The sequence below is a fragment of the Salvelinus alpinus genome, chromosome 10, assembly GCF_045679555.1.
Source record: "Salvelinus alpinus chromosome 10, SLU_Salpinus.1, whole genome shotgun sequence".
Classification (NCBI taxonomy): Eukaryota; Metazoa; Chordata; class Actinopteri; order Salmoniformes; family Salmonidae; genus Salvelinus; species Salvelinus alpinus.
The window spans coordinates 53,610,997-53,629,055 of NC_092095.1; the positions used below are offsets into that span (position 1 = coordinate 53,610,997).

At 44.6% G+C, this 18,059-nt stretch overlaps 1 protein-coding gene across 1 annotated transcript; it reads right to left on the minus strand.

The window, feature by feature from the left end:
• Nucleotides 1–2,398: 2,398 nt before the first annotated feature.
• Nucleotides 2,399–16,148, minus strand: LOC139532250 (SLIT and NTRK-like protein 6). Its single transcript, XM_071329630.1, has 2 exons — nt 15,640–16,148; nt 2,399–5,932 (listed from the first exon to the last, which is right to left on the minus strand). Exons 1-2 carry the CDS (start codon nt 15,729–15,731, stop codon nt 3,400–3,402), a joined length of 2,625 nt encoding a protein of 874 aa, XP_071185731.1. The 5' UTR covers nt 15,732–16,148; the 3' UTR covers nt 2,399–3,399.
• Nucleotides 16,149–18,059: the final 1,911 nt, after the last annotated feature.

The following is an 18,059-nucleotide window of genomic DNA, read 5'->3' on the forward strand; positions in this document are numbered from 1 at the left end:
ATGGATGAATTCAAGCATAAAAAGTGTATCGTATCGACTGACGCTTTAGAGTGGCTAAGAAGAGCTTTTTCAGTATGTTTACTGCGGTGCAAGGTCGGAGCGTTCTACAAATAATGAGGTGACATCACCTGCAAACTAACCTCTAAATTGGCCGTATATACACTTATATTACCGGGGTTAAAATTCAGTTGTCTGTTCTGTGACTGGATGTGAAACGTTGATGTTCTGCTAACTTTGTGAAGTAGGAGTATATAAACAGCAGTGACCCTGGTGCCCTCGTTTCAATGGTTTACATAATCCAACTAGACCATTTCTGGTAGAGTGTTCTTGTCCAAACCAAAAGACGAAATATTCATAATTCACAGTTACATTTGGGGTCATGAGTCTAGCTTCTCTACACCACTGAGAGCAGTGATACCGTACAAATACTGTAACTCTCAGCTGGGTCGTAGTGGAACTATAGGCACCAGTGTACTGCCAAAACTGCAGGGTAGAGGGCATTCTGTAATACAAAATGGTATATACAAGATATCAGCCAGTGGGCATTACTTACAAAGTCTAATGTCCAGAGATCCACTGTAGATTGTCTGAAAAGTTGCTATTAGCAAATGGGTTGGCAATTTCACATCGCACTCTATTTATGGCTCATATGATTGACTTTGGCTAGCTGTTCAATTAGGTCTATTACTGAAATAAAATTTACCTTTGAGTATAAAGGAGAGGGGGGTAAGGGGTAAGATATTCAGCACTGATACTTTCATGTAGTTACTCTGACACGGGGAACAATAGTTTATTTCTCGATGAAAAGAAATGTAAGATTGATTTTACAGTAGAGGCGTACGTCTGGTGTGTGTTCCAATATTAATGCCAGCTTTTCTCGCAGTTCAAGCTGTCAGTGCCTATAGTATGTATATTTTGTGACGTCCTCCAAAGACTGAACTGTCGGCACGACAGTAGCTGAACAAGAGGTTTCATGTCGGCAAGGTCTTGTCAAATAACAGGCTTGAAGTTTCAACTTCTATATAAACATAACTTTGACATTTCATGTGCCGTGGTCTCCGCCCATGAAATATTTGCTTTTATATTATTTTTCACCACACATGAGTAAGTCATCGTGGTTTTGTATTCCATGTATAATATATTTTGAAAAATAGTAGGGCTGGGATTGTCTACTGTACATGCTAGTTTGCACCAAAATGTAGCATCTGGAAATAATATACTGTACCTGCACATGTTTAGAATTGTCCATTGTTAGCTCCTTGCCCTCATGCTTAGTCATCCATAATAGGCATTGGGCTGGATTCATTTCATATAGACTTAAGGTGGAGCCAGTTAGGCAATCACTGCTTACGTAATTTATCTCTACTCCAATGTTGACATAAAATACACTTTTTCAACTCCCGTATCGGCGCACTGTATGTTGAGCCGTTTCCACCTCTAACTTCGACTTCCGTTGCTGAAATATTAACATCCCACGACGGTTTCATGGGCACAAAATACTGAAAACATTTCCCTTCAAAGTGAACATTGTTTTGCACTTTGGTAAACGTCACACCAAAAGACCTACCGGAGCACATTTCCCTTAATTCTCAAAGGAGAAAATCCCAAGCCTTACCGCTGTGTCCGTATTCCAACCCCAGTTCACAGAGGGGGGCCTTGTGAGAAGTTTTAGTTCTATCAATTACGATGTATAATGGAAGCACCGGAACAGCCTACTAAATCACCGGCTAGGATGGAGATGGAAGTCGTGTGGAGAAGTGCAGAGGGAATTTGCTATACCCCATTGTTGTGCAGTAATTAAGCACTGTGGATAAGCAATCTCAGAAGGGGGTCCAATAATGCAAGGGGGAAATCTTGTGTTTGCATGGCAGAGAACTGGAAAGACTTGACATGCCATATTGGGCGATGAGGGAGTGACTAGGGAAGCCAGGCTTGAGCACGGATTTGACACTAAAGAGATTTTCGGTGTGTGCGTCTGTGTGGATATATTTATATAGCAATTAATTTGAAATTCTACTTTGTGTCAAATGACCAGGATGAACCTACCTATGAGATTGATTTATTCAAACAAGCACACAGATGGTATATAATGCTATACTGTATGTCCATGGGAGGAATACAAAACATGCAGCAGCATTGAGGACATGCATAAGAGTGTGAATAACAATGTAATGTCATTACTATCTTAAGTGCCCTCTGCGCAGAATAGCATCATACTTTCACCCACGCCCCTGTTGAGCACGTAATGTGCTATAATATTAGATGTTTGGTCACTTTTATGCTCAACTGATAATGACAGAATGTCGTTTTTTGCAACAGGCTCTGGAATATACCTGCACCCAATCTGTTTAGAGGACTGAAGAGCGTATCGATTGTATTGAATCTTGATTGTTCAAAGTTTGCAGTATTGCAATTCTTTATTTACATTTAATACATGTTCACCTGCACAACACTGAAGGCACAAAATAACATAGAATGTGTAACATATATACAACATTTACAGAATAAATAATTTAATCTTCATTGGTAAAAAATAACGTTCACATAAAACATTTTCAGAGTTGAACAGGGTTGCTTACTCAATCAGAATAATATAGTGAACGCATATATCCTGAACATTTATCATGCTGAGAGAAACTGGTCGGTTTTGATTTGTAAAAATTACACTCAAACAAAAGGTTCTTATACACATCAGTAGTTGTGTCCCCTTCAGTAGCAGGAAAGGAACAACGATACACAGAAACTGTTGTTGAACAGTAAGTTGATTGTCATGCACCATCTTTTAAATGGCATTTGATTAGTGCAATGCATTTTTTCTTTACAGATACAAGATATGATTTATATATGTACTGGGACTTTTAAGTGCTATGTCTTGAGAAAGTGGATTTGTTTAAACACGTTCCCCACTGGTTGGAATACAAAATGTGGTATTGAAATAATGCAAGGGCTAAATCTAATGAACGACAGGACTAATGTGCACTCCATCATTGCGACCCAGAATACATGTTGGCATTTTGTTAAGTCTACGGCACTTTGAGCATGCTGATTATGGCATATGATGGAAACAACCTGACAGAGCTGATGGAAAACATTGAGGCCTGCCAAAGATCTAAGTTGAACTGGTAACAAAAACGTACCCCTGCAGTACCTATTTGCCTTCCCGATAATTACATTTGGGCAAAATATCTGTTATATCAGCAACTTCAAGTGCGGTATGTCTATAGGAAAACAAAATAACAAAAAAATAGATAATTCTACAGTACATTCTGTGCTACAAATGACTTGTGTGTCCAAGACCGCTGTGGGATATGTAGGTCTTAGATTGTGAAAATATAAGATGGCAGTTTTGGACAAGGCACTTCTCGAGTTGAATATAAAACCATGAATTGTATTTTTCTATCAGTTAAACGCAGTTTGATGCTCCAGAACCTCCAAATAATCTGGCTCGGTGTGTAGGTTAGCTTTGAGTTCAAAGTACTCATTTTTCGTTTGTTCCACCATGACCTTCCGCGGTCTCGACAACATAATAGTCTCCATTAATTTCAGTTCCTCGTGGTGTCCTGATCCTGGGACCTGCATCTCTACCGTTGGTTGCAGCTGGGACATGTTTTTCCGGAGGTATTCAGTAATTCCGAGCTGCTGCAGCTCCCTAACCCTCTCCCTCTCTAGTATGTTTTTATAGAGGGAGCTCGCATCTCCGAGTGTTACGAACTCAGTTGGGCAGTCGGACGTCACAGCTCTGAACTTCAAATTAGAGCCTGTGAGAGGGGAAGTATTCTCTGTCTCCATGATGCTACGACAGGTGTGCTTTGGTTCGTCCAGTTCATTGAGGTCGGTCTCATATTCTTTATGCTGAGTGCAGTAGGTGGGGTTGCGGCAGATCTGGATGATGGGGCTGTGTGAGCGCTCATCGTACACGGTGCTTCCGGTCCTCTGCGCCAGTGTGTGGTGTGTGGTTTTCTGGCCGTACATGCTGTATTGCAGGTGGATGGGGCTGCTGCTCTCCCGCGGCTGCTCCTCCGCCTGTTTCTTCTTCACCCTCCTTCGCCGTCTGTGCACGAGGAAAACCACGATCCCCGCCGAACAGAAGATGACCATGAGGAAGGTGACGAGCAAGCTAAGGATCAGAACGGAGAGTGGAACTGAGTCTGTGATGGAGCTGAAGAAACCGCTCCTAGTGCCGTCAGTCGCCACTGTGGTTGTCACGCTCTCGTCCACGTCCGTGGGCAAGGAGTAGGTCACTAGGCCGGGGCACAGCAACTCGTTTCTGAGGGCTCTCAGCTCAGCCTTCGCCACTTTTCTCGGTGTGTGACACAAAATGGAGCCTACGACTGTGTCCTTCCTCAGCTTCTCAACCCACTGTTTGAGACTGACTAAGTCACAGCTGCAGTCCCAGGGGTTGTCCTCTAAATAAATCTGCTCTAAAGAGTCAAGCTGGTCCAGCACGTTGCTAACAGGCAGGTGCATGAGCAGATTTTTTCTTAGGTTCAGTTTGGTGAGGGGCACATTGCGAAATATCTGCAATGGGAGACTAGTCAGCAGATTGTTATTCAAAGACAAGAGTTTGAGATTTGGCAAAGGATTAAAAGCTCCTGGAACAATTTCTCTGATAATGTTATATTCCAAATATAGGTATTCAAGGTTGTGGAGTCCAATGAACATGGTTGCGGAAAGGGTTTCAATTCTGTTGCCATTGAGATAAAGTTTTTTCAAATTGCTTAAGCTGAGAAAAATTTCATTGTCAATGTAATCGATTCGATTGTTGGCTAAATTCAATAACTCCAAACCATCATATGTGACCAAGTCATATTTCAACAGTCTCTGAATCATATTTCCTGTGAGCACCAGCTTGGTGGGGCTTTGCTCAAGTATTCCAATATCTGAAATCCGTTGAATTCCTCTGTCCTGACAATGCATTAAAAACCCAGCCACAGGGTGACTGTGACAAGAACAGTGGTCCACACAAGGACTCCCTGGAACATAAGCAGGTGTCGGAATCTTTGCGTCGTCCTTGGCGTCCTCCAACTTCGGAATCTCTGCCACTTTGGAAGACGGAGTGACCACCATGTCCAGTGACTTGGAAGGCTCCTCTAAGTTGATATCGGCGTGAGAAGGGCAGAGAACATCCCGTTTGATTTTGGCCAGGATGGTGCCCCTGAGGTGTTGGGGGCTGCTGCAGACCACCTCCCCAATGGCCGACTGGGCACGCATGTTCTCCATCCAGATCTTCAGGTGAAGGATCTCACAATCGCACATCCAGTCATTGTCCTCCAGAAGAAGCTCCATGATCCGCCCAATGTGCTCCAGGAAGCCAACATAAGGCAGGGTCTGTAACTGGTTCCCCCGCAGGTCCAAGTGGGTGAGCGGAACAAACCGGAAAATATTGCTGGGAAGAAACTCGATGACGTTGTCGTTGAGGATCAGAACTTTGAGGCGGATGAGTTTGCTGAATGCCCCCGGCTCGACCACACGGATGAAGTTTGTGTCCGCCTGGAGAAACTCCAAATTTACCAAGCCGTGAAAAGTGTCTTCCTTCAACATGACCAGGAAATTACTGTTGATGTGGAGCTTCTTCAAGGAGCCCAGTGCACTAAAGACGCCAGGCTCAAGCTCTTGTATGCTATTAGCCCCGAGATGAAGTGAAACGGCATTCTTTAAATCTTCCAAGTCTTCTGCCCGCAACTCCACCAAGTCATTTTTGTACAGATTGAGGTGGAAAGGTAGAGCTGACGGCACTTTGATTTGGGAGATCTTGCTGATATTTCTCTCCTCACAGTTAAGATACAGGATGCCATCTTTTTCTTCACAAGTACACAATGAGTCACAGGATTCACTCAGAAATGCCTTGGAGGGCTGGATGTCTTGGAAACAAGCAGCAGTGAAAAATGAGCAAAGGAAAACGATGCAGGGTAGCATTTTCTGTCCGTTGTATCTGCAACACAGAAAGAGGGAGGGAGGGAGATGTTACCAACATAGAATGGAATTGGAAAACAACATAAAATCATAGGTTAAATCAATAATCACAAGTATTTGTTTATATATTTTTTCTATAAGTATCTTAACTACTTTGATTAGATTATCAGTCCCTTCAGACAGACAATAAAGCATGGTCACCAATTATAGAAAACACATTCACCCATTCTTTCTGAACTGTGCATACACTTTTAATCCTCGATTATAAGGTCAATGCAATTCTCACAGTATAGAAATGAACTTGAAACTGAATACACAATTAACTTCAAAATGAATTATGCATTGAATGCAATAAAATACAATTGCCTTTTTTGATGTATCAAATGCATGAAGGGAGCATACAGTTATCTTGGAAGGAATGTGAGGAATTCATTGTTACGATCGTGTGGAGGAGAGACGGACCAAAACGCAGCATGTGGAAAATAAGCCATCTTCTTTTATTATAACGATGAAGATGAACATGAAACGAAACACTTATACAAACTATACAAAAACAACAAACGACCGTGAAGCTACAAACGCAAGTGCACACACAAACTACTTACGTTCAACATAGACAATTCCCCACAAACAGCTAAAGCCTATGGTTGCCTTAAATATGGCTCCCAATCAGAGACAACAATAACCAGCTGTCTCTAATTGAGACCCAATTCAGGCAACCATAGACTTTCCTAGATAACTACACTCAACCATAGACACAGCTAGACTACTATACTAAACATAAACCCAACTACTCTAATAAACCCCCTAAACCTTACAACCACCCTAGACACTACAAAAAACACATACATTCCCCATGTCACACCCTGACCTAACTAAAATAATTAAGAAAACAAAGAATACTAAGGCCAGGGCGTGACATAACCCCCCCCTTAAGGTGCGAACTCCGGGCGCACCAGCACATAGTCTAGGGGAGGGTCTGGGTGGGCGTCCGTCCACGGCGGCGGCTCCGGCACTGGTCGTGGTCCCCACCCCACCATAGTCACTACCCGCTTTCTTAACCCCACTGGAATAAGGGGCAGCACCGGACTAAGAGGCAGCACCGGACTAAGGGGCAGCACCGGACTAAGGGGCAGTACCGGACTAAGGGGCAGCACCAGGATAAGGGGCAGCACCAGGATAAGGGGCAGCACCAGGATAAGGGGCAGTACCAGGATAAGGGGCAGCCCCAGGATAAGGGGCAGCTCCGGACTGAGGTACGGCAGCCCCAGGATAAGGGGCAGCTCCGGACTGAGGTACGGCAGCTCCGGACTGAAGGGCAGCACCGGACTGAAGGGCAGCACCGGACTAAGGGGCAGCACCGGACTAAGGGGCAGCACCGGACTAAGGGGCAGCACCGGACTAAGGGGCAGTACCGGACTAAGGGACAGCACCAGGATAAGGGGCAGCACCAGGATAAGGGGCAGCACCAGGATAAGGGGCAGCCCCAGGATAAGGGGCAGCACCAGGATAAGGGGCAGCCCCAGGATAAGGGGCAGCCCCAGGATAAGGGGCAGCCCCAGGATAAGGGGCAGCCCCAGGATAAGGGGCAGCTCCGGACTGAGGTACGGCAGCTCCGGACTGAGGTACGGCAGCTCCGGACTGAAGGGCAGCACCGGACTGAAGGGCAGCACCGGACTAAGGGGCAGCACCGGACTAAGGGGCAGTACCGGACTAAGGGGCAGTACCGGACTAAGGGACAGCACCAGGATAAGGGGCAGCACCAGGATAAGGGGCAGCACCAGGATAAGGGGCAGCTCCGGACTGAGGTACGGCAGCTCCGGACTGAAGGGCAGCACCGGACTGAAGGGCAGCACCGGACTGAATGGCGGATCCTGGCTGGCTGGGTCTGGCGGATCCTGGCTGGCTGGCGGATCCTGGCTGGACGGCTCTGGCGGATCCTGGCTGGACGGCTCTGGCGGATCCTGGCTGGACGGCTCTGGCGGATCCTGGCTGGACGGCTCATGGCTGGCTGACGGATCTGGCTGCTCATGGCTGGCTGACGGATCTGGCTGCTCATGGCTGGCTGACGGATCTGGCTGCTCATGGCTGGCTGACGGATCTGGCTGCTCATGGCTGGCTGACGGATCTGGCTGCTCATGGCTGGCTGACGGATCTGGCTGCTCATGGCTGGCTGACGGATCTGGCTGCTCATGGCTGGCTGACGGATATGGCTGCTCATGGCTGACTGACGGATCTGGCTGCTCATGGCTGGCTGACGGATCTGGCAGATCCTGTCTGGTTGGCGGCTCTGGCAGATCCTGTCTTGTTGGCGGCTCTGGCAGATCCTGTCTGGTTGGCGGCTCTGGCAGATCCTGTCTGGTTGGCGGCTCTGGCAGATCCTGTCTGGTTGGCGGCTCTGGCAGATCCTGTCTGGTTGGCGGCTCTGGCAGATCCTGTCTGACGAATGGCTCTAGCGGCTCCTGACTGACTAACGGCTCTGACGGCTCGGGACAGACGGGCGGCTCTAATGGCTCGGGACAGACGGATGGCTCAGACGGCACTGGGCAGACGGATGGCTCAGATGGCGCTGGGGAGACGGATGGCTCAGATGGCGCTGGGGAGACGGACGGCTCAGATGGCGCTGAGGAGACGTATGGCTCAGATGGCGCTGGGGAGACGGATGGCTCAGATGGCGCTGGGGAGACGGATGGCTCAGATGGCACTGGGCAGACGGATGGCTCTGGCCGGATGAGGCGCACTGTAGGCCTGGTGCGTGGTGCCGGAACTGGAGGCACCGGGCTAAGGACACGCACCTTCAGGCTAGTGTGCGGAGAAGGAACAGGGCATACAGGACCCTGGAGACGCACATTAGGCCTAGTGCGTGGTGCCGGAACTGGTGGTACCGGGCTGGGGACACGCATCTCAGGGCTAGTGCGGGGAGAAGGAACAGGGCATACTGGACCCTGGGGACGCACATTAGGCCTAGTGCGTGGTGCCGGAACTGGTGGTACCGGGCTGGGGACACGCATCTCAGGGCTAGTGCGGGGAGCAGCAACAGGACGCACAGGACTCTGGGAACACACAGGAAGCTTGGTGCGTGGTACCGGACTGGAGACACGCACCATAGGGCTAGTACGTGGAGGAAGAACAGGGCACACTGGACTCTCGAGGCGCACTATAGGCCTGGTGCGTGGTACCGGTACTGGTGGTACCCGGCTGAGGGCACGCACCTCAGGAAGAGTGCGGGAAGAAGGAACAGTGCGTACAGGGCTCAGGAGACGCACAGGAGGCTTCCCAACCTTACCTGGTTGTATGCTCCCCCATATCAACATCTCTCTCTCTTCGCTCTCCTCCAATAACACCAATAACTCCTCAAATGTCTCATAATCTCCCATCCTTTCACTTTCCTCCAATCTGTCCAATAACTCCTCCACATTCTCCGACTCATACCTTCGTTTAGCCAACTGCTCCTGATGGTAAGCACGGGGAACTGGCTCAATTCTCCCACTTGACCCAGCCACACTCCCCGTGTGCCCTCCCCCAAGAAATTTTTGGGGTAGCCTCTCGGGCTTCCAGTCACTCTGCCTTGATTTACGCTGCTTGGTCCCATGTTGGTGGGGAATTCTGTCACGATCGTGTGGAGGAGAGACGGACCAAAACGCAGCATGTGGAAAATAAGCCATCTTCTTTTATTATAACGATGAAGATGAACATGAAACGAAACACTTATACAAACTATACAAAAACAACAAACGACCGTGAAGCTACAAACGCAAGTGCACACACAAACTACTTACGTTCAACATAGACAATTCCCCAAAAACAGCTAAAGCCTATGGTTGCCTTAAATATGGCTCCCAATCAGAGACAACAATAACCAGCTGTCTCTAATTGAGACCCAATTCAGGCAACCATAGACTTTCCTAGATAACTACACTCAACCATAGACACAGCTAGACTACTATACTAAACATAAACCCAACTACTCTAATAAACCCCCTAAACCTTACAACCACCCTAGACACTACAAAAAACACATACATTCCCCATGTCACACCCTGACCTAACTAAAATAATTAAGAAAACAAAGAATACTAAGGCCAGGGCGTGACATTCATATTCTTTAAACATGCATGGCCTAGTGAACATTGGAATGGTGTTTACATGGCCACAATACCTCATATACAAGGTAATGTAGAAAACTTCATCTGTTTAAATAATACAATTGGGTATGGCCTAGAATGGATTTGATCCATGTTTTTAACTAAAGAACAGGTAGCATCAATAAAATACTTTTTCCCCCCTCAAATGAGCAAACATTATTTTCTCACCCATGCAATTTTCTTATTGGAAATCTCTCAGACAGCAATGTGTGATCATCACACGAAGAGGTGCTATTTAATTGATTCTCCCTAGATACCGAACTAGCTTGATACTGTAGGTTGGGTGTATTGTGCGGTATGACAGGCCTCACTGTTGGATGACAGCTCTGCACTGCATTGGTGGAAGAAAAAAAAGTACACTGATCGAAGTCTGAATGCTTTATCACTAAATGCTTCATGTGGGTTGGGGGGGGGGGGGGGTAGAGTTAAAAATCTACGATTTTTTACCCAATAAAAAAAGAAAATGTATACTATTGAAAAGTAACTGGGTGGTATTATACAATGGATGACAACAGGGTGTGGATAGTGGAAAAAACAGCCCCACATCTATTTTCAGAATCAAATGTGTATAGCTTTTTGGCGAAGCGACTACACAGATCCATTGGAGGCCAGTGAAGCCTTATAATGCCTTCTCGTGCACGTAAGCAAGGCCAACTCATCACCAAGCAGTTACTGTGCTAGTAAGAGGTCATAAAACAATTACTGGGAAAACGGTGCATTCTGAACGAAAGAAAAAGAGCGAGAAACCTCGGAAATAAAACGTGTATCACTCGTCCCCTGCGGCCCTTGTAGTATACACAATGATCCTGGTACATATATCGCCAGACAAATAGGTCATTCACACTGTTTGCTCTGTGTGCTTCATATTGCTCTCAAGTGCAATCTGTTAGGCAGAGTGCTCGCGCCAAAATGGGGCTTCCTGCTTGATGGTTCCATCGCACCCTTATCCTGCATCGCTGATGGTGTATTAACATAACCGCGGCAGGTAACCTTAGTGGTTAAGGACGTTGGGCCAGTAACCTTAAGGTCGTTGGTTCGAATCCCTGAGCTGACTAGGTGGGAAAATCTGCCGAGGTGTCCTTGAACAAGGCACGTAACCCTATTTTGCTCCTGTAAGTCGCTTTAGATAAGAGTGCCTGCTAAATGACTCAAATGTAAATGTCACAGTGGTGCGTATACTACAATGTAGTGTATCAACCCTGTTATTAAGTCATAGCAATGTAACCTGCATAGCTAATACAGCTATTGCCGTTTGAGACCATTGTTTGCTGTGACTGATGCTCCTAATGCTTCTCCTCTGCCTGAGCAGAGCAGGTTACATTGCACTGATATAGCCTTGTTGACTCATCCTCCGTAAAGGGGAATGACATATATGCTAAAGCGTCAATCATTATCTCATATAGCTGCTCTTTTCTGCCTCTAAGCATTGCAGACGCAGGATACAAGCGCTACTGCTACTGCTACTTCTACTGTTACTTCTACCACCATCAACAACACTAACAAGACTACTTTTGTATTCACTCAGTGTGCAAAACATGCTCTTTCCATGACAGACTGACCAGGTGAATCCAGGGGAAAGCTATGATCGCTTATTGATGTCACCTGTTAAATCCACTCCAATCAGTGTAGATGAAGGGGAGGAGACAGGTTAAAGAAGGATTTTTAAGCCTTGAGACAATTGAGAGATGGATTGTGGAGTGCCTTTGAACCGCGTATGGTAGTAGGTGCCAGGCGCATCGGTTTGAGTGTCAAGAACTGCAGCGCTGCTTGGTATTTCCCGCTCAACAGTTTCCTGTGTGTATCAAGAATGGTCCACCTCCCAAAGGATATCCAGCCAACATGACACAACTGTGGGAAGCATTGGAGTCAACATGGGCCAGCATCCCTGTGGAACGCTTTCAATACCTTGGAGAGTCCATGCCCCCAATTAATTGAGGCTGTTCTGAGGGCAAAAGGGTGTGTAATTCAATATTAGGAAGGTGTTCCTACTGTTTTGTCCACTCACTGTATAATTATGGGTGGTTATGAAAGGCTTCAGTATTTTGCATAGTTTTTAATAATGGAATGGCCAAGATGTGTCTTTAACACTATCAACAGAGGCTTTGACTTTCACAGAAATATACCCAAAATATTCCATATTTTGGCATTTCTTCCAGAGCAGGTGGTCTTCCACAGCAATGTCATCCATTATACAACCAAACACTGATGCCCCACCACAGCATTGATAACGGACACACAGCGGATGAGCGATAGCAGGCGTCCATGATGTTACATCACGTCAGCTGCGAACCCAGCTCCACTCAGGCGGCCAATCTTACAGCACACACACACACACACACACAGCTGATCCCCCGACGAGATAGCTATAATTGGTGCCTGATCGACTAAACACCACCGTGCACACAACTTGCCACAATAAACAATGCAGCACATATCTTCACATTGCGCTCGGCTGGTGGGCCCCTCCTCGTTGATAGCGAGCATATGCGAGATAAGCTAATAATAGCAGCGCGACAGGGGGGCACCCAGCTCCCCTGGTAAAGCCGAATTAGCAGGCGTGCATTTCAAATGGTCTGTTTAACTCATTTGGTGCAATTGTTTTTCACAAGGATTATCAGTCAGATGTACCAAGTGACTTTAAATATGTTTTGCAAGAAAGATATCTGCAGATGTGCGAATCATTGTCACAATCAAGGCACTTGGCTCTGCAGTAATGTAAAACACTGCAGAATCTGGTCTAAAGGAATACCCCTCCCTTACTCCCTAGTTAGTATTATTCTGTTTTAAAGGAGACTTTGGATGAGATCATTTGAGAATATCACAAACACTGACAGAAGCAGTCATTGGATTATAGAAGACTCATCACTTGTTTAAGAGTTGTCTTTACTCAAGTCATTAAGGTAAAAGGAAGAGAATCTATCATAATAGCACTGAGCTGCATGACCAAAACCACAGACATGCCCAAACCTGGGAGATCTTGTAAAACTTGTCAACTTTAAATGACTCATGATAAATAACTTTGGCAAGTGACAATTTTTCATCACCACACAAAGTAGTGACAGTAAAAGTCTCAACGACACATCTTGTTTTCTACAGAAGCATCATCTAAAACCACGTGACGTTGAAATGACCTAACGTAGCCTAGTTGTTGGCATCCTTTGAATCTGTGTAGATCCATTACACAAGCCAAGATTAGAACACTTAAACCCAACTCAAAACAAAATGACATGTTCAAGTCACGTACACCAACTTGCCAGTTTCAAATCAACACCATGATTCAAATGGCCCCTCTGGATAGATAAGTGCTGTGATGTTATGTATTTCTGTATGGTATTGGCATTTGTGTATTGACATACACACTGAGTGGACAACACATCTTTCCATGACATAGCTTTCAACTGGATTCACCTGGTCCGTCTATGATCTCTTATTGATGTCACTTGTTAAATCCACTTCAAAATCAGTGTAGATGAAGGAGAGGAGACAGGTTAAAGAAGGACTTTTAAGACTTGAGACAATTGAGACAGGGTCTCAAGTATGTGTGCCATTCAGAGGGTGAATGGGCAAGACAAAAGATTGAAGTGCCTTTGAACAGGTATGGTAGTAGGTGCCAAGCGTTGGAGTCAACACGGGCCAGCATCCCTGTGGAACGCTTTCGACACCTTGTAGAGTCCATGCCCCGGGCAAAAGGGGGTGCAACTTTATATTAGGAAGGTGTTCCTAATATTTGGTATACTCAGTGTATGTTCACCATAAGACAACATGACCTCTAATTGCTTATTTAGTTCTATTATGGAGACATAGTGTTGAAAGATAAGGGCCACAGTGTCTCTATACAGAAGTAGCTTAGCCAGCAGATTAGAGGCTAGACTAGAGGATGTTACGGCTGCACACCGGATGCTACGCTCATGGCTGAAGGACTCTAAGGGAGGCAAGGCAGAGAGCAACTCAACTTGAGAGCCACGAGAGCAAATTAGGAGCTTCTGCACACCGTATTGTGTGCACGAATATGAACCCGGTAGAGGACCTCTGCACAATGTTCCCAGGTCAATTAATGGAAGGACAGTTCTCTATTCCAGTGTATTGGAAGTGATGTGCTTGCCCTACAGGGAAACCACTACTCCCACATGCATCTATAGAGACGTCACCATGGTCCTCAGTCCCACAGTCCAAGGATGATAATTACACACCCACTCAAGACAGACGAAAGGTCACTCACTCTCTGTTCCATTGCAACTATTTCATACGGTTTGTGTGTTTGTTTGTTTCCTGTTCTTGGGGGGGAAAAAGACAAACTCTACGGTCTGGGTAGCATCATTTAAGCATTAAAAAAGAACCCTGTTCTGAATTATGACAAATAAACAATGTTGTGGATGTGCCTTGATTTGCACCTCCATTAATTAATACTTAATGACTTGCCTAACCAGGAATACAGTTAGTGGGAGTGTTCACGGGTGAACAGTCCACATGGGAATTTACATGATCCTACCAGAGCATGAATACAATGTAGCACAATAACCATATATTGTAACCACGTTCTTCATGTTTTAAGTTAGATTTCAATGCACAGTGAGTGCATAAATGTGATGACCAACTCAACTTGGTCATCCTTTAGCTCAAAGACCGTGCACTTAAATGGAATCCATAGTAATATTCCATTCGGTTCTATTTTTACCCAATGTATTATATTCTTCTACACTTATGTCTACAATGTAGTTAATTTAAAACCTAGGCCTGCGTATTTTATACATTACCAAACTATATTCCATCTGCAGTTACAGTGCACAGCTGAGTAATTGCATTCTGGTTGCATGGAGGTACCTTCCATATTAGATTGATGTTATAAATGCCCCCCATTTATGTGGTAGCCTAACTTGACTGATTTACACACAAAACTTGTTGAAATGAGAACGTCTGCACAAATACATTTTGAGTCAAGTAAAATGGTAAGACTAGTGTGTGCTATTATTACCAATGGAAATCGCTAGGAAACATTTTAGGTGAGCATATGCTGAATCATTTTACATGTTCCAAGGACGATTCATTGTAGTAGGGTAAATCTATGCGTTGCTGGAGATTTGCAGTACGTACGGCTGAATGTAATGCATGGCGGTGCGCCAGGTGCGCGTAAAATACCTGAACGTGTCTGTCGACCCAGGTGTAACGTTACTTTAGCAGTTTGATTTCGAGTAATTCAACTGCCCTCACAAACTAAACACGTATTGAATCAGACAATTCAATTTGCAAATGGAGGATAACAATTTTTTAAGTTGTCTTTCCAACTGCAATCTCTAAAAACGCAAAGCATTGGCCAGAACACACCGGACGTTAAAATAACAATATAATAAAATCGATATGTCTGCAGGTTATTTGGAGGAAAGCGAGCTCCCAGCTAGTCCGAACAAGCCTCGACATATCGAACGGACACCTGGATACCACACAAGATAGACGCAGGAAGTTCAAGTGACTGTATGTCCTACCAGTCTAAAGAAAGGTTGTCAACAAACTAATTTGAGAAGTAAGTAACGAATTTATTACAGTTGTGAGACTTCTCGTTCGGATGATATGATAGGCTACTTACCCGTTGTGCAGAGTGAGAAAGACTGTGGCTAATCCAAATGATGCTTGGGTTAGAGAGGTTGATCCATGTGGAGACGTAAGGATGCGAATCATCAAAAGTCCCCTCAAACTGTTTATTTAAATTTCACAGCATCTTCTTTAGAGAATAGACTTGGCATACCGGTGTAACTAACGTTTACCTTTGTTCTCTCTTGTTTTTGTAGAAGACTTGTCGGCGTTTACAAATCCGATATTTCCATGATATTGCAAAGTGTTGCACCCGACACGATCCTAGTCCGAGGCAATTTTGGGATGTGTTGGCCTGTCCACTTTATCTTTAATGAATTAATGTAGATCTTTATTAGTCTCTCCTTAGTCAGTCCTCTCTGTTAACTTCTTGTGCGCTTAGTTACCAGCCACCAAAGTGTGAGTGTAACTGTAGAGTCTATTTGGTATACTGACCCTTCGCATAGTTCCTTATAATTTGCATGCTTTTGAGCCACGGAAAGCTCTGAAGTATTGTAGTTGTTCTGGGCTCCTCCCCCCGAGACTCACTGACTTTTATGACATTGAATGGCGTTGTGGAACGCGTTTAGGAGATCAGTATCTGGTTCTGAAAGTCAGGTTGCCCACAGTAGCCGTACAAGTGTTGATATAATATCATTATTTATGATATATATCATTATGTATATATAGATTAATTAGAGATTCATCTGGAACTGTAATGTAATTTATTGCTATGTTTTATTTATGTTTTTGTTTGTGTGACTATTACTGTTTTGGGGAAATATAAATATTTCCTGAGAACCTTGATCACAGTGAATATCACCTTTGGTCATGCAACTGTCAGAAATGGCAGATTCTAAAGTATTTCAATGGTGTGTGTGCGTGTAGGCGTGTATGTAGACGTGTGCTTTATGGGTATGTGTGGTAAGCATGAATCCTAATATTTCAAGTGAACTACAAGGAATATTTACTGCTCAGGGAGTACCTTGTAAAGGTGTTTACATATGTTTCCTGGTCTCATAAACTCTATGTTTTACAGTAAAATAAACCCTCACCGTGGCTGGCTTTTTACAGTTCCTATCAGGGAAGCTAGCAGTAGGCATCATATTTTATTCATGCTCAAAATAACAGGAGACAATGGATCTGTTTTCACCTTCTAGATATTAAAGACAGTTGACATGTTTGACAGTTGTCATGAATAATGAATAATGCAATGTATACATGTTTAGGACACCCCCATTGACAATGTCTTCTTATCCTGAAAGCACATAGAATGTAAATAACCAATAATATGTCAACACTACCTGTTAGTGCATTCTTTCCATTACAATTCTACCTGTCACTCACTGAGACCTCATACAATGGAAGTTATGTGTGAAGGTCTGAAGCTAAGGCAGCTAAGGAATCATCCTTATAACAACTGTCCGTACACAGTCTATGATACAATGGCCTATACATACAAACAGATTGAACCCTGTGCATACTTCATCCTATGTGAAAGATCAATGGTTGGATTTTCTGGTCAGTAGTGCATGAGCTTGGATGGGATCTGACTCCAATTGAATCTCACAGTTATACCATTACTAGATCTCTGTCTGATTGTGCCAGGCGCATTTGGAAACTGTTCAAAGAATGATTGTCTGATCTGAAGATGTTCAAAGAATGATTGTCTGATCTGAAGATGTTCAAAGAATGATTGTCTGATCTGAAGATGTTCAAAGAATGATTGTCTGATCTGAAGATGCATTGGGCTTCACTTACAATATTATACTCTCATGGGGTAAGATATATTTAGATAACACCTAGAATAATCCATCTGCAGTTGGATTATTTAGTCCAACATTTGTTCATTTGGTTTACTGCTTCGTAACATCTCATTTGAATCAGAATTTGTCCCCCCGTTAAGTAAATAACAGTTATCTGAATCCTCACTAACTACTCATGAACAGCTTTCGAAAGTAGAGGTCTTGGAAGTATTTGAATGAGACTGGTTCAATATTTGAAGATATAGCTAGAATTCAATCAAAGCCATTGGGCTTGTTGTTTGAATCACAGATGTGGACTGTTTACGTTTGTGTGCATTATCACACTTGTATGTTTTCTGTGGTTTGAGACATTATCCACTATCGATTGAATTTCAGCCTTTCAGGTAAATATCTGACAAAATATCAATATGCAGGTATCACACAAAGTTTAGAGCCCAGCTGTCTAGCTCCAGTGTTTTCGTATGGTGATGCAAATATAGCACCTTTGAGCAAACCGAATCTCACTGGAAGTTCTACATTTGTTGAGAGTTTGTTTGTTTTGACCTGAAGGCACGATGTGCCTCATTGTTTTTGTTGACTCTCCCCACACACTGTCACAGTCTGACTCAACCGTGCTACCCCCCACTGATCCTTTTTGTCTTCCTCGTAGGCATGTCACTACTGGCCATTT